We start from the raw sequence: 26551 nt of genomic DNA, 5'->3' as shown, positions 1-26551 counted from the left end.
ATTCATTAAAATTGAAGGTGGTGATGGAAGTGTATGCATCCTCTACATAGCAGATTGCACTGTAAGCAAAGACGCCTTTTGTGAGCAGCAGCAGCTGCTACTGGCCATTCAGTTGATAATTGCGTAAATGATCATTTATACTGCTCTCCTCTGAACTTGTTGTTGTCTGTCATGGAAGCTATACAGACTTGCAGCGATCATCGAAGTTATCTTGAAGAAAATGAACTACTATTTGATACTTTAAAAATAATTTGGAATAATTATATGCAAGAGACTCTTTCTGATGGCGGCGATGTCGATATCAAGGTATTTATTTATTTATTCTATAACTTTTACGGAATAACAATGTTTTTCTATATATGTATATTTTTCAGCAACATTGGCTACAGCTCTTTTTGTACAATTTTCAATTTGTTTCAAAGGAATTGCTGGATAATGAAACATTTAAAATGTAAGTGCGAATTTTTATACTTTGTATTGCGAATTTTTATATTTGTATTGATATTCTTTACATTGAAAGGAAATATATTAAAAAAAACATGTAAAGAAACCTTTGGATAAAGAAAACAATTTATATAAAAGTATCAGAATTCAAACGTGTTCTACTTTAAATTACAAATACCAGTAAAACCGAATGCTGTTAAATATATATATATATATATATATATATATATATATATATATATATATATATATATATATATATATATATATATATATATATATATATATATATATATATATATTTATATATATATATATTTATAAAAGAAAAAATTAGTCCCTGGTTTTTTAAAAAATCTTGAACTTCGTATAATGTGTACGATGTGTCTCCCACTTAGTCCGCATCATAATTTGGAAGGTAAACTTTGACCTTTGCTGAAATTTATTTAAATATTTTCCAACGACTCCCTAGGCAAAATTCGTGGATTTTTCAAGAACTTTTTAGCTAAGAATATTGCTAGATCTAAAAATATATTTTAAAATTTTAGAAATCTTTTTTCTGAATTTTTAAAAATATTTTTAGAGGTTCATGATAAAATCCAAGAAGTCATAGATTTTGTACTCCCTTGCAAAGATCATGAATTTTGTATAAGAAATAGACAATATTTCTCCATTCTATACTTTAGACTTGAAGCCTAATCAGGTGATTTGTTTTTTATCATTTAACCATAAAATGTATACTTTTATTTCAACAATAGGCTGCTGTCTTGCTCTATGAAAAAAGAAATGAGAAATATTTCCAAAACAATTTTTTTCATTTAATATTTCTTTCTTCTATAAATCAAATGTTCATAGAACGATCGAGGCCCATATTTGCTTGTCAATTTGAATTTATACTAACTGAAAATATTTATATTGTTTTAGCTTTTTCAATCCAATTCCGGAAGAACTTTGTTCCTACCTCTTAGAGCAGGTCTACGAAATAATAAGCAAGTCAGATCTCTATTCACCATCGATATCGGAATTGAAAACAACGCACATAGATTACAATGTGGAATCTACAGATAAGCACCAATCACAAGAGAAAAACAAACAGTTTTTGCAAATAATTAAAAGAAATCATAATTTTGCTCAGGTAATCAAAATACATTTTTTTAATTATCAAAATAATAATAAAAAATGTATGCTTATTTCTGATTTTACAGCTTATTCTGAGACAGCCCAGTGATTGTAGTAAAATAATAGCGCTGCGACAATTTTTAACACACCAGTTGGGTCAACATTTATTACAGTTTTTGCTAAAGATCGATATTAAGGTAAGTTTATGACGGTATAATGGAATGTCAAAGTTTTTTTAAAGTTTTATACTTGTTTTTAAAGCTCATTTGTCACAAATCTGTTCCTTTTTTCATTTAGCTCGTAGAAAAATTTTTGTAACATCTAAATTTGAATGTTTAAAGCCATTTTTATATTATTATATTCAAAACAATAAACACCCCTAATACAAAAGCTTAAACCAATTGTTGGCAGTCGTAACTATTTGTCATCAAAATACAGTAAATGAGTTTAAAAAACAAATGTTCTTCTTTTACAACATTCTATGTCCAGCACTAGAATTGATGTTGATTGGTAGTTGATCAGACTACACACCGTACCACGGTTACGAAATTTAAAATCATCTACATTAACAGTTCATAATTCTTGCTTTTATTTATCTAACTCACTGATAATGCAGAAGGTAGTTTGCTTACAATGCCTCGGCTCATGTGGCTCCACATTTTTTGTTAGCACTTTCAAAGTAATAAGATATAAACAAGTAAGCAAAGGCTATAGTCATACAGGGCCGACCATGTGACACATTACAACACTACAATATGTTGGAAGCCCTTATGTCCAAATCTATTTTGGAAGATTTCGTTTCTGAAAAAATGTCAGGGAACCTGGCCCAGATGTTATCCTTAGGTTTTTCACTGGGGCATTTGCTCAATATTTACGCACTGCGTAGTGTTGTAAGGTATTCAAAACAATTTTACACGAGAGTCGTAGTCTATTTTACAGCTAAATATAATCCAATGTCCATCTAAAATGCTAGACTTCTTCCCTGTCATAATTCTATTTTCATACAAAATTGCGTGTCGATTGGTTTTCAATTGTGACCTGTAGTGCGACGGCAAAGTTAGGAAAATTTTAATCGTTTTGATCCATTTGAACATCTTCAAAAACAATAGGCACTTTTTATTGGCATATTTTTCTGGGATTTTTTTAAAATTGTATTCTTTTCTGGAAAGAGACCATTCCGATTTGCTGAGAATTGTGAAAATCAGACCAACAGTTTTTGACTTATAAGCAGAATATAAGCAGAAGAACTAACATATATTTCATTTACATATATATTGTGCCTATTTTGCTATACATCCCATGTCTGGCTATCAACATCACTGTAATGGTCAGAAGTCAACTTTTAATATATTTCTGATTTGGCCGGGAATAAAAATGTTCACGGTTCAGCGGAAATTTTTGTATTTTTTACATAACGATGACCGTCCGAATTGAAAAAATTCTCGTCGTTTGGTTTATAATTGTGACATCTGGGACAACAGCAAAATCAGGATTTTTTCTGTTTTTGGTTCACTTCAACCCCAAAATATCTTGCTATCATCTCCAAAAACAAAAGGTCATTCCATCATTTTCAATTTTGTGAGGATCGGGCCATAATTGCGACCTGTAGCGTGATTACAAATTCCCATGGACAGACGGACATACATAGCTAGATCGACTCAGCTCGGCGAGATAGGAAAATCCATATATGGTTTTCTATGTCGTGGGACAAACATTTCGAGGTGTTACATAATTTTAAATTTAATTTTTTTAATTGATATATATATATATATAAAATACAATTGACAGGCAAGTTCAAGCACTTAAAGTTTTGAAATATTATCCGACTCAGATACATAAAAAAGAAGTTGTTGTAACGTCTCTCGTGGTATGGAAATTGTAACAGAATTTCATACAGAACTGCAATTTCTCGTATACGACAAATAGTCTAAATTAGTCGTTACAACACATTAACTTGCATTTTTCAATACGACTAGGCCAATCGTAATAATGGCGAATATTTCCAATTTGTTTAAATAAAATAAAAGTAATTATTAAATATATTGAACTTATTAAATTTAAGAATTTGAAATTGTCTCAACAATGAATGCAGAGAGATAGCACCATCACTAAAATGTATTCTAACTCTAATTACTTTTCCATTTGAACATTAATTTTTGTCAATTGCCATTTCAGTTGAAAATGAACATAAAAAGGATGTGCTTAATAGTGAAATGACCATACCTTTCGTTTTAATTGACATGTGGCTTGTTTTGAATGATATGATTTTTTTAAACATTCAAATTCAGTTGTTACAACGAATAAATTTAAGAAATTCAGAATTCTGACATTTTTGCTAGAAAACGCATGCATTAATAGTATTATTTCACAAATTGTTTAAAACTTGTATTTATTGTTCCATGGTACAGTCAATTTTCGAATGACCTGCCTACATTCAAAAATAACTGATTTTGATAAATTACAAAAAATTAATTCTTTTTTCTTCTATGTCTTGTTAATTGTTAATTTTGTTTCTTTCCAGCTAGTTGCCTCTCAAAATGGCCTGTGTAATCTTTGTATAAATCTATTTCCCAATTGCCTATGGGATCAACAAAATCGAACTTTAACAGATGAGTGTAATATATTTGCCTTTCTTGGGCATTTACAATTGGTTCAGAAAACTAAAAGTAAACGCTTTACAGAGGAATATGAATACGTCATAGGTAGACAGCATGAAACCATTAAATCGCATAAAATATTCCTCGACTTTCCTCAGCAATATGAAAAGTTTCAAAATCAAACAAAGACCAGTGATGAAATTGCATTACTTCTAATTCAATTACTGATGAAATGTATAGAGTGCGAGACACATAGCTTGCATTCAGATCAGTCAGTTTTTATATTGATACTGAATTTCAGTTTGGATAGTTTGCGAGTGGACAATCGAGTATTTTCTTCTCTACACAATGCTGAGATAATAAAATGCTACTTGCTTAAATTAAACGAGATGTGTCTGTGCAATCTATTTGCTCTAACCGAACATGGACTTAACGACACACAGTTCCAGTGTATCTTTGCCAAATTGATCGCTGCCATAGAAAGTAATGCAGATACACCAAAATTACTTTATGCCCTAATATATCTGATATTTGCAATACTCCATAATTTGGTATACACATGTACACAAAAATCAGTATGGAATACAAAAATCAATCTGTACAATTTGAAATTTATTGATGATGCCGTTATTGACACCTGTCTTGCTACTCTCGATGATTTGCTTAGAAACCACAAACCCGGAGAATATGGTGGAAAAGACGTTGAGACTTTATTTGAAATAATTTTTCGGTGTCTTTTGAAAATAGTTGAAAACTTAAAGAGATACGATCAAATCACGGTGTCTTCATCTGCGCACAACCCTTATTTACACAATCATAGCACTGTGAAAGAACGCACAGGAAATCATCGCAGCGTGAAAACAAAACAAGTGCATTGTTTGTCCACATTGCCCAGATTAACCTGTTATTTCCAGAATATATTAATTACTTTGCTACCAGCTCTACCCAAGGAAATGATGGAACACTCAATGCTGTACCTGGCGAGATCGGGTCTCTGCTGTTGCCACTACAAGTTGTCACTCTACAACGCAATACTAAATTCAATCTTCAATTTGTCAACATATTATCGAAAGTGTGCCTATAAATTTCTGTATTATAAATTAATATCCACCATATTCCTGAGGTGTCCCCTCAATATGACATCTAACACCACCAAGTCGAAGAATAATACGAGCTCTTGTACTAAATGTGATGTTAAATTAAAGTCACCGGAATTCCACGAGGGGTTATTGCAAATTTATAAAACATTCTATGGTAAACTTGTTAATAATGAAGAAGATTTGACAAATCTGTTATTTTTTCTAAAACATCTGAAGCACTTGTCGCATCTCTTAACAAATGATATAGCTTCAGGAATATTAGCCGAAATTGTACTTCCCATATTTCGCAACTATAAAAATAAACTGTTTTCCAAATCGGATGGAAACAATCATTCTCCTCAGCACACTTTAAAATTTTGGCAAAGGACAAAAACAAACAAAGATCAAAAGAATACCAAAGGTCCACATCAACTACACTTGGTTATACATCACTTTGACATTTGCCAAAAGGAGGACTACAATAAACTTTTAAACGAATGCCTCAACATATTTGCAATGTACTTAAGAGATATTCGCCTAATCAAAGCCTTCTACAATGAGGAAAATATACGTCATTTGGAAGACCTACTAGAGGAACCATTTCTAATTAGAGGGGTTTGTGATCTCATTAAGATTGGCATTGACAATATAACATTTTTGGGTGACACCAACCAGGAGCAATCTATATTGAGCCGAAGACTGATAACATTGCAATTTACCAGTTCAGAAAGAGCTCAGCTCTTGTTCAATGGACTAATACGCAAAGTAAAGAAATTGAATACCAGCTACAGCAAAGACTTTTGGTTAGATAATGCGAATGCTGATGGCGTGCCTCAAGTTGACGGCGATCTGAAATTAAAAACTGTGGATATTCTACACATAGTCGCATTACAGTGGACTCTCAACTATGAACTACTCAAAACTAGTCAGTATTTTTACAATGAATTTGCAAAAATCTACTCCATAGCCCATGAAGACGAAGATGAATCAGACGATCAAAGCCATAAAGAAAATGTCAATGATGAAGCATCAAACTGTTCTGAAATTAATTCTAATGTAACACTTAAACCGGGCGATAAGACAATTTTAGATATTCTACAGTTAAATTGCAACGCTCTGAATGCTTTCCTAATGCTAGCTCCGAAAAAGTGTTGCCCCAGAAAATGTTTCAGTACTATCGCAAGTCAAGTAAACAAAGATTTCGATTCATCGTGGGAATTAATAGAAACCTTTATTGATTCAATTCGAAAACCAACAACAACGTTGTCAATTTCCACTACATCATCAACATCATCGACAATAGACAGCAACCATACAGCCACGAGACTATTAGTTGAAGATCTAACGTCTAGTTCGTATTCAAATCAATACCAAATAACATCACAATTCAATAGCGCGGCTTTTACAGCTTTTAACGAACAAAAGTCTTCATCGTTCCTTAAACACTTACAACAACGCCAAGGCTTCAAATTATGTCAGGATAACTCGCTCAATGAAAGTGTTGTATTATTTGACATAAGAAATTATAGCAGCGGACAGCAATACAAAAACCCTAATTTCTATTATTTTCGTAGTTGTTCATCTGCCAGTGACTCCGATAGAACTTTACCAACCAACGCCGATACATTATTACTTAACAACGTAACTGGAAATGAAGGAATTTTGAATAAGCTTTTCCAGATTTTCGGTTCTATTTTCACTGGTAGTCGTTCAAACTCATTTCTGAACTTAGATGACCACACATCACCATCGCCCGTAGCAGCAGCGACGGAGATTGACATTGATGAAGATTTGCAGCCATTATTTGACGCAAACGGTGATTGTAAGAAGTTGTTGTTGAAATTATTCGAAGCCACCATGGCCATTTGTGTGAAGGGCTACCAGAATGAAGAGGGTAAGTGTTAGTGTCGGCAGCAAAAAATCATTAATACATACAGTTTGTCAGGTAAATATTTTAAATTAAAATGTGTTTAAAAGACAAGATTATTTGACGACTTATAACAAAGAAGTGTAAGAACATTGAATAATAGAAGAATATTTTTTATCTAAAAATATGTAGGGGTAGTGCCTTATATAGAGTCAAGTTAGGAAAGTAAAAAAATAGTGAAATTCGGCCGGTCAAACGTTTTATAGCCTTCACAATGAAGTAAAAAACATTTATTAATAAAAGAGTTTGGAACCCACATTCGAACACGTCCCACTTAAAACTGAAAGTTCTGGTAAGCACGGTTAGAGAATTATATACATAAGTTTAACAAATTCGGACCGTTATATGGGGGCAATAGGAAAAAGGTGACATATAAAGACAATGTTGTTGCACCGGAGGAAAATATGGAGGAGTTCTGTTGAAAAATGTGGCTTAATTCATCTACTGATCATGAATACAGGGTGAGATAAAAAACTGCAACAAATTCAAACGCCATAATTTTTACATTTTTTTTTAATTTTATTGAATGAATGCAAAAAATGTCGGAAATAGCATCAATTTTCATAATAAGTTTAGATTTGTTCGACTTGGTCACCTTTGGCACGAATTATGGCCTTCAAACAGCCAATAAAACCGTCACACGCTGCTCGAATGTTGCTCTGCGGTATTTTGGCCCATTCCCGGCGAAGCGCTTGCTTGAGGTGGACTTTGGTATTTTTTAGTGTCAACCTTGCGGCCCACACCATCACCATGGCCGGCGCTTGAGTTCTGTTGGCCAACCGAAGGTGCACATTTGACAAGTAAACACGATTATTTTGTTTGTTGACAAACTGCTGGACAACGAATGTTTTCTCATCGGAGAAGACCTAATTCGACAGTTCACCAATTTCGGCCAAGCGAAGCAACTCTTAGCTTCTTTGAGTTTATTTTCTTTCTGTTGCGGTGTAAATTCTTGCACTTTTTGGAATTTCATGCCATTTTTCGGCCACTGCGACACGTGTTTCGATCAAGTCGCTTCTTTACTTTTCGAACCATTTCTGCCGTTGTTGCTGTTTTCTTCCGTCCACTTCCTTGACGTCGGGCTACGTTACCAGTATCACGGTAACGAACGATGGTACGAGACACAAAAGATTTATTCATATTTAAATGCTGGAGTGCTCTAACGATAGCTATTTTGTCTGGAAAATTCTCACTAAAATGCTTTTGTACGCTTGTAAACAACATAATGGGCTGTCACTGGAATAATTTTAACAGCTGTCGGACTTGTGGTTTAGAAATGACAGCAGACTGAAGTTGGTTGCAATTTTTTCATCTCACCCGGTATTTATACTGAGCTTTCTATGGTGCAGGGTATAAAATATCATTAAAGAGTCACAAAACGCACAATATTTCTTAAACCTAAAATATTGGGCCCAAAAAAATATTTCCCAGACGATTCCAATTAATTAAATATTACCTTATCGGTTAAAATCAATTAACATTGGTAACGATTTCGTAACAACGCAGCAAAACTCAACTGGTTACAATAGTTTTACCTGTAATGTCCTATATTATACCCCCCATATATATTAAGTTTTTCATTCCGTTTGTAACACCTCGAAATATAAATTTTAGAACCCACAAAGTATATATATTCTTGATCAGCATAAAATTCTATGTCGATTTAGCGATGTCCGTTCGTCTATCCATCTGTCCGTCTGTGGAAATCATTCTAGCTTCGGCGGAATTGTCAAAATTTGGTATTTGAAGTTCGTAATCGATACTACAACCTATGATAGGAGATTGTCTGTGCAGGTCCCCGTCTTCGTATAGCCCCCCATATAACGGTACCTCCCGATATTCGATATTTTGATGATTTTAGCGACATTATTCACCGGAATTGTTTCAAATTTTGTATTTGAAGTTCGTAATGGATACTAAAGCCTAAGACAGAAATTTTTCTGTGCAGCTCCACGTCTAGCCCCATACAACGGTACGTTCCGATATTCGGTATTTTGAAGATTTTAGCTACGTTATTACCGATTTTATTTTTCAAGTTTCGCATTTGAATATTGTAATAGCTTATGACAAATGTTACCTATGCAGGTCCACGTCGTCGTATAGACCCTAATATAACAGCTGCATTCGGTATTTTTAAGATTTTAACAGAACGGATTTTATTGTTTTTGAGAATTGCCAAATTCATTCTAAATGGTGGAGGGTATTCAAAGTTCGACCCGGCCGAACTTACAGCTTCTTTACTTGTTTATAATTTGATATCTTCAGTGTAGTTTGAAATCAAAAATTTGCTAGTATTGGAATTTTGTCAAAATTGCCTCAGTAAAAAATACGTTAGATTGCAGCTATATAAACCAAGTCGATAAAACAGATGTTTATCTTTAATTCCTATGATGTATAATATTTAGATTATAAAATAGAAACAAATAATTTCAGTTAAGCTAGGATCATACTTAATATTCCTTCATAAATATAGCTCGTTACATATTAATTATTTGTATGGTTAACAAATATGATAAACGGTGAAATGGTGTCAAATGTTTTAACATATTAATAATGATATATACTAAACCATCATCAACCCCAAAGAATTTTGAATATACATTTTATAATTCACTTTCCACGTACCTCAATTTCAAATCGAAAATATTTTTGTACAAAGATCTTTTTGGCAAACTGTATTTGTACATATCGTTGTAAGAAAACACAAACCGTCACATGCATTTGAACAGACTGAATGCAAGTCGTTTATATTGCTGGCATAGAACAAAAAGAAGCCATACAAATTGAGCGTATTACTTTGAAATTGCGAAATATTTTTCAACGAATACGGGGGGGAAAAGTATTTAGTAGCAGAGTATTTTTTAACACTTGCCTACAGGCAATTGTCGATTATTTTTTGATTTCCATTTCCATTTTGGTATACCCCCATATAACAGTACCTCCTGATATTCGGTACTTTCATGATTTTTTCCATATTTTTCTACGAATAATGGGTTCTAGATCCGGTGGCCGAACATTGAAGAGTATTAAACTTAATGTCTTTTTACTTGTTATTTATTACTTTTTTTAAAACGCTCTCACCTGCGACTTAAATTTTTAACCAAAAATAACTTTATATTTTAAGTTTGGGATTTAATTCGGTGAGCAAGAGCCAAAAAGTTTATAACACCTCGAAAATTGGTCCTGGACGTAAAATGTTACAGGTGGATCTTCTATCTTGCCAAGCTGAGTTGATCTAGGCTATGCGAAATTTCGCTTGTTTTTGGATATGTTCGTAAAGTGTTTAGGTATTGAAATGGACCAAAAATTAATGATTTTGTAGTTGCTCTACAGGCCACAATCATAGGCCAATCGACACGAAAATTTTAACGTGTTTTGACTTGGGCAGGAACCTACCAATTTGGATGGTCATCAAATAGTTAATAGTTATCGGATATATAGAAAAATATGTACAACCTATGTTTACAGGGTGAGATAAAAAAAGTGCAACAAAGTCAAACGCCATAATTTTTACCATTTTTTTTTAATTTTATTGAATGAAAGCAAAAAAATGTCGGAAATAACATCAACTTTTAGAATAAGTAGATTTGTTCGAATTGGTCACCTTTGGCACGAATTATGACCTTCAAACGGCCAATGAAACCGTCACACGCTGCCCGAATGTTGCTCTGTAGTATTTTGGCCCATTCACGGCGAAGCGCTTGCTTGAGGTGATCGACATTTTGCTATTTTTTAGTGCCAACCTTGCTTTCCAAAATACTTCAGACCAGTAGTCCAACGGATTGGTATCCGGAAATTTTGGTGGCCACTGTGTGCTGGAAATGAAGCGAGGAACCTCATTTTGTGGCGCGTGCTGAGTCCTGTTGGAATATCCAAGGTCTGCGGCCTAAATGTTTACGTGCCCAAGGCTTTAATACGCCCTCCAGATATTATTCGGTATTTATTCTGATCCTATCGATCGATTAATACGAGCGTAGAGCGACCATCGACTGTTATGGCGGCCCACACCATCACCATGGCCGGTGCTTGAGTTCTGGTGGCCAACCGAAGGTGCACATTTTCAGCTGGCCTCTTCCTCTGGGAAGTAAACACGATAATTTTGCTTGTTTACAAACTGCTGGACAACGAATGTTTTCTCATCGGAGAAAACCAAATTGGGTAGTTTACCACTTTCGGCCAAGCGAAGCAACTCTTTTGCTATTTTGAGTCTATTTTCTTTCTGCTGCGGGGTTAGGTCTTTGCACTTTTTAGAATTTCAATGGCTTTACTCCGAGCTCATATTTCAATAATTGCCAAATGGAATATACCGATATGTTCAGCTCACGAGCCATTTTTCGGCTACTGTGACGAGGGTTTCGATCAAGTCGCTTCTTTACTTTTCGAACTCTTTCTGCTGATGTTGCTGTTTTCTTCCGTCCACTTTCCTGACGACGGGCTACGCTACCAGTATCATGGTAACGAGCGATGGTATTCCACTTAACTTTTTTTCTGGAAAATGCTCACCAAAATGGTTTTGTACGCTTGTAAGCAACAAAACTGCAACAGTTGAAATAGGTTGCAGTTTTTTCATCTCACCCTGTATGTATAAAAGAAGGAGACGTTAGTTACAACGTTTATAACTCTAAAACGACTGGGCCGATTTGACGATTCTCAACAATACAAAATGGTCTCTCGACAGAAGAGTTTAATATCTAAAAATACACATAAAAGCGATAAAAAAAGTGAATTTTGTTGTTATGTTTTTTGCCAGTTTTATATCGCATGAGATATTTTCAATTTGACTGCAACATTGAATTGTACACTTCGTATTCCTTTTTATACTTTTCTTGTCGGGATATTATATACCAAGAAATTTTGCATGGAGTAGGGTTAGGGTAAGAATAGAAGCCTATAGTTTTTGAAGATGATCCCAAAATATTCAGGGGATGAAATGGACCAACAATTCTAGAGGTAACAATTAAAGAATAATCGACGCGGAATTTTGTATGAAGCTAAAGACTTAGACGGAGGAATGAAATAATCCTATATTATAAAATGAAACCTATAAATTATACATGAAACTTTTTCCCATCCAAAATTATAATATTATATCCTATATATTACTGTCTTAGGTTTCCGTATAGTCGGCCAAGAACGAGTGTATTTGCTTACATGTTTTAAACAAACTTTGAATAAAAAAAGTTTTTGTGAGTAGAAAAATTATGATTTATCGTTTAAACTGGTTCAAGTTTCTGGGATATCGACAAATTGGTCGCCATAGGTCACAGGATATAATATTGTCTACTAAATGGACTAAAAAGCATCTAGAAACTTGTTCTCTCTCTCTCTCTCTCTCTCTCTCTCTCTCGTAGCTCTCATTTTGATGGATATATTTTGTTTGCTATACGACTTTCACTTGGAAAATTTAAAGTAGTTTCAGTTTATATATGGCTAAAATATTATTATTTTTATTATTATTATTATTTTTTTTTTTAAAAAAGCCCCATAAATCCAGGATTCTCACACAAAGAGGCTTCTACATAAAAATATTAAGAACAAAAGTTAAGTTTTAACACAGTAGTTCAAAAAATCAATGTGCGCTAGTGTAACATAGCCTTCTTTCATTGAGATGCTAATGCTGTTTACGACCAAAACACTATTTTTGCTAGCCAAAGCAGCAGGCGCGTTAGAAAAGCTAGAACGTCAACTTTAGTAGTTTGTAAGGTGTAAGTAATACAACATACAGCAATAGTGTGTTATTGTTTCGCAGACACAAACTAGAGTTAATTAATAGTTAATATAAATAACTATGCGTTGTTGGTGTCTGGAAATGTCAACGCCATCTCGCCACTAACACGGTCTAAAAGGGAGTATATTCTATTACCAGTTAGGTAGTTTTTTTGTGGTTGTACTTGTAACTCAGCCCTGTGCGGCTAAACCTTGTTACAAACAAATGTCATTACTAAAACATCCATTCATCTGAAAAGTACAGAATATCAGAGAAAATCCCATAAAAGATTTTGTATAACTTGAAAAGATGCGATAAAAGTGTATTTGCGGGTAGCATTGTGCTTAAAGTGATATGATAACGTAGCTGGGCGATTTTAAAGATAACATCTTATCTTCCTGCTATGAGTGATTATTATGCGTTTTGTCTGGCCCAAAAAAATTAAATCCCAAAATGGCATGCATTCATTCATTAAATCTTGTACACAGCAAACAAATAAATTGTAATTATAAAAATCTTGTTTTTATTTTTTTACTTTACAGTGGAAAAAATGCAAAAACATTTGCGCAAACTAAAAATGGTTATATTAGCGAATGCTGCCAACAATTGGGAGCAACATGCAGAAGAGCACAATCGTGAGAATACAGTGTTACAAACATTACAATGCCTGCTTAAAATTGCAGAGCTTTCTAATATGAGCAATGAACCCGCGGCCGTAGTAACTAGTACCAGTGTTTTAACTTCTGTTACCACAGATGTTCATAATCAACCGAATTTCGATTTGAGCTCAAGAAGAAAATCATGTAATAGCTCTCGCATTTGTGGACAATGGAGATCATATAATTATCCACTATTATCTACTGGACTGCCTAGCAAAAACGCCCTTGCAACTCCTATTACTCCTTCGCAAAAAAGACCCCTTTCGGGTGAAAGTTGTGATGTTGATTATTTCTCGACAAGAGCATCAGTCAATTGTCCGGACAGTGAACTGGAACTAAGTGAAAATGATCAAGAGGATTTCTATTTAACTGCCGACGAAGGCTATGAAGCCGATGGCGAAATTCAAGATTTATCCGAAGCAGAAACATTTTCAGATGTTGGTGAACTATGGCACTCATTTCAGCCATCTTCACGTTATCGCACTCATATTCTGCACGAAGGTATTTGTCGACTGGTTGTTGACATTTTAATTGAACTCAGCCAAAAATGCTGCGAGAGTCCAGTAGCTGGTTGGTGTGATAATTTAGCTCAGCTGGTTAATCGTTTGTTTGTTATTCGCGAATATTTGGGAGGACCTCTATTTCTTCTCAAAGGATTTGCACCGATTTTGAGGTGCAATGATATTCGCTTGCGTGAGCTACAGCAGTCTATATTGGAGTTAATAGTTGACCTGAATTCGCCAGAAGTTCTAACAGTATTTTTCGGAATATTATCATCGAAAAATCCACCTGTCGATATTTTGGTAAAATATATGCATTACATTTGTTCAAATACTTTGAAAAAGTGTGCAGCTAGTGTGGAATTGGAATTTCCCATTGGTAATGGTAAGTATTACATGTGTATTTTATTTATAAGAAAGAAATGATAAAAAAAACAGTACCTCGATTAATCTCGATTAAAACAACGAGTGTGCCACACATTAATTTTTTTCTCAAAAATAGAAAGATGGATCAAAAAACGAGTCCTCTCTGCTATAATATGAATACAACATAAAATTGTAACGCAAATATTTAATATTTACATAATTACAGATGAAATATGTATATCCACTGCTGAAAAAGAACCCGCAGAAGCCATTGAACGCATACGATTTTGTCAATTATCACGCAAAGCATGTACACCACTAACACGTTCACCGTGCATTTTACCCATAACTCATACACGGCTATGGACTCCCGAAGGATTTACAATTTCTTTGTGGCTTCTTGCTAAAGGATCACAGAATCACAAAAGTACCAGCCAAATCGTTGATGATGATACCCGATCTTCAAATGACGTTTACATGGTGAGTTCTCGAATTTGAAAATTGTGTAAACATATAAGTATGACCTAAGGGCACCCTTTATTTTTTAGAAAACACATATCATATCAATTGGAACCAATCAAGCAATGTTAAGTGTATATTTAAATAACAATCTTCAACTGGTATTTGAAACATGTAAACCCAATGCGGAGACAATACGCAATATTAATTCTCCTATGGATGAACCAACTTCAAACGAACTAAACAATGAAAATACGTGCAAAAATCCGACACGAAGTCCAGAAATGAAACGTAATAGGAGAACGAACAACTTTGAAAGTCCAGACATAGAAAGTCATGAAATGAACGTACTTTCTGCAAAAACCCATACAGCCTCACCGATTTCTAAAGCTCTGAAACAAACCAAAAATGTCATACTTAACAGCTTTAGTAACATGCATTTATTCAACGGTCACACGGAATCACCAGAATACTTTGAGAGCGTCCAAATAGATCTTAAACAATTCCGTATGAACCGTAATAGATGGACACATTTTACAATAGCCGTTGAAATGGTTAATGATGCATTGGAGTTGTGTGTTCACATAGATGGTCTGGAGCAACACCGTCTTTCATTGCCATTTTATAACATACGTTCACTCACTAGAACTCACACCTTTCAGGCAATCACCTTGGGCGATGGAATCGTTTCAAAATCTCCCAATACTACAAGTTTTACTGAATCACGTTCTACATTGGATAGTTTACCCATGCATGTGGCACTGACAAATATTATATTATTCAACCGTTCCATAACTCTTAAAGAAGTTATATTAAATCTTACTGCTATGGGTCCCGATTTCAATGAACTTACTCAATGTCATGTGGCCAATTTGAAACCCAATTATGGTTATCTTAATTGCTCCAAGCTTCAGTCGCCACATTTTTGTAATTTTGGAGATGCTATGAAATTATTACGTGAATCTCGAGTCTTGTGCTACTCAGCTTCTCAGCCGAATGTTATAATGGCCTACGATGCTAGCATAGAATTGGATAATGTCGCATATGGTAAGTAAAGTTGGCTTTACTTTGGTAGAATATTTAAAAAATGGACCATGCCTAGTGGATACTGGAATTGATTTCTCATCCAGCTTAACATTGGAATGCATCGCGATGTTTGAACCGATAATTATTTTGCTTGTCTATTTTAGGCCGACAGTACGGTATTATGCGTTATGGTGATTTGCAATGCAATGAATTGCAATCAATACAAACATCAACAATCCTATGCGGAGGTCTATCGAATCTTTTGTACCTATTTGCTAGAGTAAGTACTTTTATACACATATATGTATAAACAATAATATTTCGGTATTACTTTCAGATTGTCGAAGTAACAACAAATTCAACTACCCAAGCCATGGCATTAGACATTTTATTGACTGTGGCGTTTTCGGAGTCACAACTTTATACCGAATTCCAACGAAATGATTACATAAGTCTTATAGGTTATGTCATAAAAACGGATAAATGTAGCAAGGACTGTCAGTTGCTTCGAAGCATAGTAAATAATGCATGTTCCCAGACGGTCATTCAAAAGAAAGGTGACTCATTGCATATTAATGAAACGACCGTAGCAACTGTAATCTACCCGAAACTGTTGATATCTGTACTTCATCGATACTCCGATTGGCATCGTTCCGGAGCAGAAAATTCAGATGTCTTAGATATGCTCTTCCAATGCATTCTGGCATTGACACGAGAAAAACATCCCCAAAGAGATTTCAATATCGAACAATTCAATAAGGAAGGTCTAATGAAAGAGCTTTTAAATTTGTTTAAAGTCTATGTAATAGAATCGCCAAATCCTGTTTTCATATCCAAAAAAGCCGCCGAGGCTTTTGTTGGTATACTTTCAGTATTTGCGGGTTCACCACCTAAGCCTAGTTTGCTGGATGAAATAATGAAATTACTTCTCCTGCTTCATAAGCCTAGCGAATGCTATGTAACACATGATCGTTCAAAATTTTATTTTTTACTTTCATCGGAAAAACCAATAAAAGAAAAATCTTCCCTTGGATCAGCAACTAATTTCGGTCGAAATTTTAAACAAAACTTGACCAAAAGAACGCATCCTGGAAGTGCTAAGCCATTGGAACAGATATGTACCAGCTCAAAATCACACTCGAATTCATCGAATGGAGCTGATAGCGATACTGCTAGACAAGCCCGTATAAATAGACTAAGAAAACTTCATAGAAGTATGTCGTCTTATAAAAAACCATTAGATGAATTTGAAGAAAATTTGGAAAATGTGGCTGATTGCTCAAAATTAAATAAAAATGCTTTTCGCCTTATCAATCCGGAAGAGGCTCTTAAATGGCGTGTTAAATTTAAAAAGCAACAACCTAATAATTTTTATGGGTGTGCATTGCAAGTAGCTCAAGTATCACATAGGCACTGTCGGTCGAATAGTAAAACTCACCTACACTTTTCATCGCCACATCACAAAATAAGACGTAAAAGAATACATTTGTGTGAAACAGCATCCGCTCGTTGCCCCAACACTGCGAATAGAGATAGCCACCGAAAATCAAACAACGTTATGGGACATTCCCTAACTGCACCACCATTTTTAGGAAATGTTTATGAATATCCTAACTTTAATGCAGTTTTCAATTCCAAGTCAAGGATGCAAAATCGCAAACAACGAATGTTGGTTAAGACAGACTCATATGGTTCAGTTGGCATTGCAGCTTTGCAGAGTGGTCTTTTACTATTGCTAAAAGATTTCCTTTGTCTTCTTCCCGATAATGATATTGATGACGTAAGTCCTTCGATAACATGCACATTTATTAAATGCTAAGAAGTTACATTTTCCAGGTATTACACCACTACATAAAAGTAGAATTTTTACTAGTCTTGGCAAACCATCAAAGTTCAAATGTTCGCGCGGCCGTTATTAAATTGATGAGTTCGTTGACGCAACGTTTATACCCGCAAGATATTCAAGCATGTTGTAAGGCATACTATCCTCATCATTTAGCCAACCAATTAACGATTGGCCTCTGCGATTGTAACATGTTCGAATCATGTTTGGAATGGGTTTGTGGTACTCTGGGAACACTGCACAGTATACTGAAATATAATGTTCCATTGTCGATCCAACAACGTTTTGGTTTAAATGCTTTATTGGCCGTCGCATCGAAATCCGTTGCCTCAAATACATGCCAAAGTGATTTCTGTGAAAATGCTTTCAAAATAATAAAAATATTATATGAAGGGGTAAGTTATAAGAACAAATTTTAAAGCCATAAAATATATATACAAACTCCATTTTATTTGAAGGAACTTGAAGATCAATTGGCAATGATTGAGGCAGGTCTTATTCAGTGTTGTGTCAAGGCATTATATTATCTTTATGCCAGGACTACACCCTACAATACAAAGACGGAAGATTCAATTGCTGACACGCTAGCATCCATAGGAAACATCTCATTAAAATCCGTAGGACACATTAATGTAAGTGAATTTTTCAACACAATTTCCATTGCTACTCTCTCTTTCAAAAATAATCGAAAATGTCGGGTTCATTTCTTATGGAATGTTCAAATTTTCAACTTAAGAAATGGCATTATGTGGTTTTCACAATCTATATTTGTTTATTTATTAATATTGGGATTAATATTGGATTATAATCCAAATAAAACGAAGGTCATCGTATACGCAATATAAATATTTTTATAGGACAATCAGGGGTTGATATATTTGACAAGCAAAGATGTTTGGGAATAATTTTAGATAACAGGCTAAGTTTTGACTCTCATATTGATTGATATTCTTTAATCTACGGCTTTCTGTATTCTACGCAAGTTATACTCTGTAAGCACATTTTTACTAATGCCTCTTTAAACAAATGTTTTGATGTCCGGCTAGCTAGGGTATTTAAACAAATTGCCTGTAGAATTTCATATATATTTATACCCTATTTGGTCTAAAACTTGGGTTGTATCTATAGATTGAATGAGCGTTTAATTTATTTTTTTTTAATTTTACTTAAATACAATAATGAAGGGTAGAGAGCCAAGGAATATGTTTAATATTGATGTTCGATTAAAAACTTTGTAATATTTATCTAGGCGCAGAAGGCTTTTATATTACTAAATAAATGAAATAAATATAATAATATGAATACAAATCCTATTTTTTAATTAATAAAAAAAAAACATTTTAATTACTAAAATTGAATCGTAATGTAGTGTATTAAAATGCTTTATTATTGTTTAAAATTCTTTAAGATTATAGATTTTTAAGATTTAAACATTTAACATCCTTCCAGATCATTTGGGATATTGTAAATGCCTTATCCTTTTATCAAGAGAAACAGCCACAAAATATTTTGAAAGGTTACCGTTCTATATTAGCTAAATTACTACTTAACTGGCTAAATGGATTTTTTGTGCCAACAAATGTACCATGGATTTTTAAAGGTAATTAATCACAGTTGCCTTAAGTAAATCTATGAACTTACGATATTGCTTTCTACTTCATACAGTTCAACAACTTCCTAATTTCTCAATGTCCGAAACAAAAACTAGACTGGAGCTTCTAATAAATCGCAGCTGTCAATTTTTCATGATTTTCAATGAAAAATCAACGCCAACACCGCATGAAATTGAATTATTTCAAATGTTGGTCTCCTACAGTATTGCTACCAATCAACGTTGCAACAATTTTATAGCATGGGGCTTGCAACCATCACATCCACGCGATTTACGGTGTTTTATAGTTGATGCATTGTGGATCTCGTGTCAGGATGACTTTTTGCCCGCTATTATCTGTGATGGAAAAATGATTAAGGCTCTGTTGTGGCTGAGTCTTTTAGAAGATTTAGAGGAACCCATCACGAACTTACCGAAGTTGTGTAAGCGTTTGGGTATAAATGAGAACGATTCAACATGGAACCTTGAAAATGAACTACAACGTATTGATGTTCAAAAATCTACAGAAGTGGTAAAACAAAAGACATCTCTAGAAAAGACGGTATATCGTTTTGAGTTATTGGCTCAAGGTTGTATAGAGACTTCCATGATTACAACCAGAAGAGTAGCAGAATTACAGGTAAGGGTTCTGAAATGGCATATATTCTTTATAAAGGGATTTCCCTAATATTTATTTTTGTACAATGGATATGATATAATCGAACTGTAAAATTAAATCAGCAAAATTAACGTTATATTAATTATTTAGTATCTCCTAAACTATTCTAGATTTGAAAAAAAAGTTCCAAGACAAATTTAGAAAGTAAGATTTTTTTTCTTTTGTTCCTCATTCTAGCCAAAATAAATAGTTTTTATACCCTACAACACTATGTGTTGGGGGTATTATAAGTTTGATTGGGCCAAAAATTATGTAACACCTCGAAATATTGGTTTTATATGGATCTTCCTATCTCGCCGTGCTGAGTCGATCTAGCTATGTATGTCCATCCGTCCGTTTGTCCGTCTGTCCATGTTAATTAGTAATCACTCTACAGGTCGCAATTATGGCCCGATCTTCACGAAATTTAGAATGGAGGTGGGGTTGGAGCCAGAATAAAAGTATATTGCTGATGGAGATGATCGTATAATATTTAGGGGTTGAAAAGGACCAAAAACTGAAAAAATTCCCGATTTTGCAGTTGCTCTACAGGTCCCAAAACGGAATTTAGGGATAGAGCATGTGTGTTAAATAAAAGTCAAATTTTCAATTAAACCGCGAATATTTATAATCCCGGCGAAATCACAAATAAACGAAAAGGTCAATTCAGACCGTTACGTAGATGCCAAGAGTAAATATGTCGGATATATATAGCGAAATATATACAATGTGTATATACAAAAGAAGGGGATGTTAGCTAGAATACTTATATCTGGACCGATTTTGACAAATTTTGTCAATTTAGAATGCCCTCTTTTTTCATATTTTTTATCGCATGCGATTTTTTCAATTTGACTTATAATATTGAAGTGTCTATTTTGTAATATTTTTTCACTTTACTTTACGTTGGGGATATCATATCATACAGATTACAATTATCGTCCGGTCTTTACGAAAATATTCACAAGGGTAGGGTTATGCTCAGAAGGGGTATATTTAGGGGTTGAAATGTACCAACAACCAAAAATGTTCCTGATTTTGAAGCCATTATAAAGGTCACAAATAGAAATCAAAGGACACGAAATCTCGCATGAAGTTAGAGTTTAGGGCAGCGGGTAGAATGGACCACTACTTTTGTGTGAAAAAAATACCAATACCCAACTTCTGGCCAAATATCGTAGACAAGCAAATCATAAAGATGAGTCTAAATTTGGAGATGCAGAGGGGCCTTTTGCTTTTGGAGATGATCATAAAATATTTAGGTGTTCAAATGAACCAAAAACAGAAAAAAATTCCTGATCACACATCCTGAAAAGATAGTTAAGTATAGGGAAGAATTCTTGCATTTTGGATGACCATTGGTTTATATTTAGCTGTAAAATGGACCAAAAAATCTAACCTCACTATGGAGTGCATAAATATTGGGCAAATATCCCTGGTGAAAATTTGACATAATTTCAAAAGCGACATCTTCCAAAAGGGATTTGAACATAAGGGGGCTTCTAACATGTTGTAGGGTATCAGATGGTCGGCCGCGCACGACTATAGCCTTTGCCTACTTGTTTCATATTTAAATTTCTTTGTGCAGACAAATAAAAACTGTAAAATCACATTTTATATAAAAACATATAATTTTTCTTGACTACAGAATTCGGAACGCAAATTAATTATGAACCACATGAAGGACTACGATGATACTCACTACTACAACAAGTGGCTCGAAATAGTCAGAAGGATGACCCATGAGGGCGCTCCATGGTTTAGCGAACACAACAGCGAAAAGTAATCTTTTTTGTCCAAAATTATGTATGATGTATGTTATAAGGGCATTGTATTATTCTAGTTCCTGGGAATTGGATGCAACCGAGGGACCATCAAGAGTGCATACTCGACTCAAGCGATGCCATTTAGATCTCGATAAACGGTTCTTTATGCAAAGTTATGATGAGTCTAATGACGCCACCAAGAACGCAAAGTCCATCGCACAACGTTCAGAATACTCTCGACCATTGGAATATCTTATATCTAGCTATGACCAGCAGTTGAACATATCATTAAATTCACAAATTCTCTATAATTTTCCTGCCAAATTTTTGCCAGTCGATGGAGAGATAGATGGCGAAATAATTGTGACCGACCATAAGCTTTACTTTTTGGCTACATATCGTTGTAAATATTTTTATGTGAACTGTGATATATCTAATATAACAGAAATTTGGCTAAAACGTTATCAGCATCAGGAGAAAGCCTTCGAAATATTTTTGGATACAAACCAATCGCTTTTCTTTTCTCTACAAAATCAAGAGGATTGGAAAATAATGCGCGAAGTATTCTGTGATAAAATTGTTATTACACCCGATCAAAACAAAGTCCTCTTGATAACACAGCAATGGCGAGAGGGTTTACTCACCAACTGGGAATATTTGATGACTTTGAATCAGATAGCAGGACGAACATACAATGATCTCATGCAATATCCAATTTTCCCATGGATATTGTCGAATTACACATCGGATATTTTGAACTTGGCAGAGCCTCGAAACTTTCGCAAGTTGCCAAAACCAATTGCGGTACAAAACGAAGAAAACGAACAGCATTATATCAACAACTATACCGTAAGATAACAATAGATATCATTTCATAACAATATATGCTACTTTTCTTTTCAATATGGATATATTTCCAGTACATAAAGAACACGATGACTAATATGGGTTCAATGATATTAAAGCCCTATCACTACAGCTCGCATTATTCCAATTCTGGAACAGTTTTACATTTCTTGGTAAGAGTACCACCTTTCACCAGTTATTTTTTACGATATCAGGGTAAGTAGGATAAGGTTCACGTACCCGACCACTCTGCTATTTTATTCTTACATGATTTCTAGATAACAACTTTGACATACCAGATCGCACTTTTCATGCTCTAAGTACAACATTTTGTTTGGCTAGTAGAGATTCGCCTACGGACGTTAAAGAACTCATACCCGAGTTTTTCTGTTTACCCGAAATGTTTGAGAATTTTGAACGCTTTAATTTTGGTTGTCGGCAAAATGGAGAACGTGTAGAAGATGTTTTATTACCCCCATGGTGTTTAAAAGATCCCAGACTTTTTATTCTGATACATCGCCAAGCCCTAGAATCGGAATTAGTGCGAAATAATTTACATCAGTGGATAGATTTAATTTTTGGATATAAACAAATGGGTGAGGCAGCTGTGGAAGCCATTAATGTATTTCATCCTGCGGTGAGTTGGAATAATTTAAAATTCTTCTTTTCAATAATACGAAAAAAACTATGCAGACCTTTCAAAAGTATTTTATATTACCTTGTGTTGTTTTCTGTTTTCAGACATACGCCGTATTTCTTGAGTCTGAAATTGAGGATCCCATTGAACGAGAAGCTGTTCAAACCATGGTTAAAACTTATGGTCAAATGCCAAGACAGTTATTTAAAACTCCTCATCCTCCTTCAAAACATTTGGCATATCAGTGTGATAAACAAATTTTGCCTAGCGTTCGTGGTTTAAGGTGGGGCATATATGTCGGTTCACCACAGCTGCCTGAACCATTCTTGGGCAATACTCACAAACTCATTGGTGCTGAATACTTGTTATCATTTAACAATACGAATGTAGTGTATGGTTTGCCGTCACACTCTTGTGTTATGCAGGGTGCTGAAATGGACACATTCAATGTCATTTCCTGGGGATATGATGACCGAATTGTTCGTATACAACCGCTGAATAAACTGAATGCGAAACCAAAAAATCTCCTGTATAATAGCACTTTTGATGATATTACAGCATGTGGCTGTGATCCAAATTCAAATCAACTTTGGTTTGGTCACAAATCCGGTCGCATTTCGATCTATAAATGTTCCAGTATAGAAGCAAGTCAGAAAAACGGGAAAAGCCGCCAAAGCTACGTCAAAGACATACGTTTTTCTTACAATTCTGTAATTAACAAAATAATAAGTAAGGCCATAGACTCGGACGGTGGCGATTTAACATCATCTACTGCTTCCGCGAATTCCCTGAGTTCCTCTGAAAATAATTTGCACAAGGATGGAGCAGATTTGTATTGGAATGGCCCGACAGTATTAATTCGACACACAGATGAAATAACATGTATTACACTATCGGTAGAATTTAAAATTGCAGTGACGGCTGGAAAAGACGGTATTGCTGTGATTTGGGACCTGAACGAGTAAGTATCATATATATTTAACATTTTTATATCCTCCACCTTGAAAATAAGGGTATGTTAAATTTGTCATTCCGTTTGTAACACCTCTAAATATTCATCGTAGACCACATAAAGTATATACATTTGATTAGGTTAAGTTAAAGGATGCGCGGTTGTGTAAACAACCACTCCACTCGGTGACCTATTGGTCCATTGTGTTCATCCTAATTTAGAGAAGATGGAAGAATAAAATAATAATGAAAAGGAAGGAAACGAATAGTGAAGAAGCGAGAATTTTGAGGATTAAGATAGAGGAGTTAGTAAGTTTGTATCCGCCAACGTCAGTGCTACGCAGTGGAAAAATGTGCAGTCCTGCCAGAATGCCGCCCTTAGAACCGCAACAGGGTGCCGTCTCATGACACCTGTCGATCACCTACACGAGGAGGCGAAGGTCTTACCTGTGCGACAGCATAACAAAATGCTGTCAATGCAATACATTCTTGGGTGTTATAGACAAAGCCATCCAAATCACCATCTTGTGGATAGGCAACCTCCGCCCAGGCACGTTAGGAAAGACCTTCAGGATCTAGAGAGAGAGGTACAGAGGTATAAGAGAGAGCCTCTAGATCAACAGGCCTATCAAGCGGGACTGAATTGTATTCACTCTAATGCGGCCTCAGAAGCCATTGAAGGATATAGAGTGAATACCATCCCCCTCCCGTCGCAGCTGAAGAACGAGAGCTGCCCCGACAAACCCGAGTAGTCTTGGCTCAATTACGATCCGTATGGTGCAGCCGCCTTAATTCCTACTGGGCCCGGATTAACGGCGACATGCAGAACATCTGCCCAGCATGTGGCACAGGCCCACATGACAGGCTGCACCTATTTCGCTGCCCAGTCAAGCCTACTCACCTAACTCCAGTCTCGTTATGGACACAACCCATACAGGTTGCATCTTTTTGAGACTGGACTTAGAGGCAGAACCTGATTGAACTGAGTCAGAAAATGGAAACCGAACGAACACGGATGTATGAGCTGCTACAACAACAACAACAAACGTGCAATACGTACAATAAAGGACTTTTCAAATGTTAAGTTATTTATTCTGGGTATTTATATTTGAGTACTCCTAGTTGACCTGGAAAAACTAATCATGCTAGCCGGAAACCTAGGAACACCACATTTGATTGTTTTGTAAAAATAATGCAATAACTTAACCGATAAAAATTGCTCAAAAGAAACTCCTAGGAAATCTATAGCAAAATTTGAAATGTGATCATTTTTGAAGAAAAACCATGCTCAAATCTCACGATAGCATTAACTCTTAAACAAATACAATTTATCGTACCCGATACCAGCTTAAGCCCATAATTGATATGAGGCATTAAAAGAGCATTCACCAACCTCTTTTTAACCCACAATAGTGAAAATAAATTAATACCATATAATCTACGAAACTCTTCTCTGAACGGAATCGTTATTGTTATTGTAATTCTCTTATTTTTATTGTAATTGATGATTTTATCTATAAATTGATTTGTTTTTTTTTTTTCAGTTGGAGCTATGTACGAACAATTGAAAGGCCCGCCGAAATTCATCACTCACCCATAACATTACTGGCTATAAGTCATACATTAGGCGACATCGTCACTGTTCACTCACTGACACAACCATCACATCAACAACAAAATCCAATTTCTGTAGACACATCAACTCCACACACTTCCATGGCATTCATATCCCCACCCGTTCCGTCAACACAGCCATTAGCCGATGAATGTTTTGAAGTTACAGAAGAAAATCTTGATGATTTTGTAAATGTTTGCATCAATCCAAATGGAAAATCGATATTACGTTTGCATTCAGTGAATGCTCGATATATACAGCACTTCGTACATGAGGATCGTATAACGGCGGTTTGTTATTCATACATAAAGGAGGGAGTTGGTGTAAATGTCATTGCAACTGCGGTAGAAGGTGGTATTGTCCGCTTATGGTCCAGCTGGAATTTAAGTTTTATTACGGAAATCGTAACCGGAATATCGAATATAAGAAGGTACGGAAAAATAAAATAAATGTATGCATAAATTACGAGGATTTCTTCCTCTTCTTTGCAGCCTTACATATTCAACACATCAGCATTTGGTTGTTTTAACTGAAAACTCCCACATACAGGTATGGGAAACTATAGGACTGTGTGGCAATTGTCCGAAATTTCCACAAATAGCATATAAATAACTTTAGAAAAGCACTTTAACATGACAGTAACATGAATTATATCCTTAGTTAAGTTTATAAAAGAGAATAAATAAGTAATAAAAAAGCAATGGCTACGAAAACAAAGAATGTCAAGAAAAAATACCTTTTTTGGCCCAAAATTTAAATTA

General features: G+C 34.8%; 1 protein-coding gene across 1 annotated transcript; it reads left to right on the top strand.

The window, feature by feature from the left end:
- On the top strand, positions 1 to 26551 carry LOC131806483 (lysosomal-trafficking regulator). The gene is made up of 21 exons (XM_059130614.1): positions 1 to 306; positions 375 to 451; positions 1369 to 1579; positions 1650 to 1760; positions 4085 to 7133; positions 13416 to 14417; positions 14625 to 14878; positions 14947 to 15904; positions 16048 to 16163; positions 16221 to 17663; positions 17720 to 18121; positions 18185 to 18358; positions 19176 to 19326; positions 19392 to 19957; positions 21624 to 21757; positions 21819 to 22590; positions 22662 to 22803; positions 22866 to 23224; positions 23329 to 24185; positions 25720 to 26220; positions 26282 to 26551. Exons 1-21 carry the CDS (start codon positions 172 to 174, stop codon positions 26400 to 26402), a joined length of 11535 nt encoding a protein of 3844 aa, XP_058986597.1. The 5' UTR covers positions 1 to 171; the 3' UTR covers positions 26403 to 26551.

Source organism: Musca domestica, unplaced genomic scaffold (genome assembly GCF_030504385.1).
Source record: "Musca domestica strain aabys unplaced genomic scaffold, Musca_domestica.polishedcontigs.V.1.1 77, whole genome shotgun sequence".
In the NCBI taxonomy this organism is placed as follows: domain Eukaryota; kingdom Metazoa; phylum Arthropoda; class Insecta; order Diptera; family Muscidae; genus Musca; species Musca domestica.
Note: the sequence above shows the minus strand (reverse complement) of the source record. Positions and strands in the feature narration are given on the sequence as shown.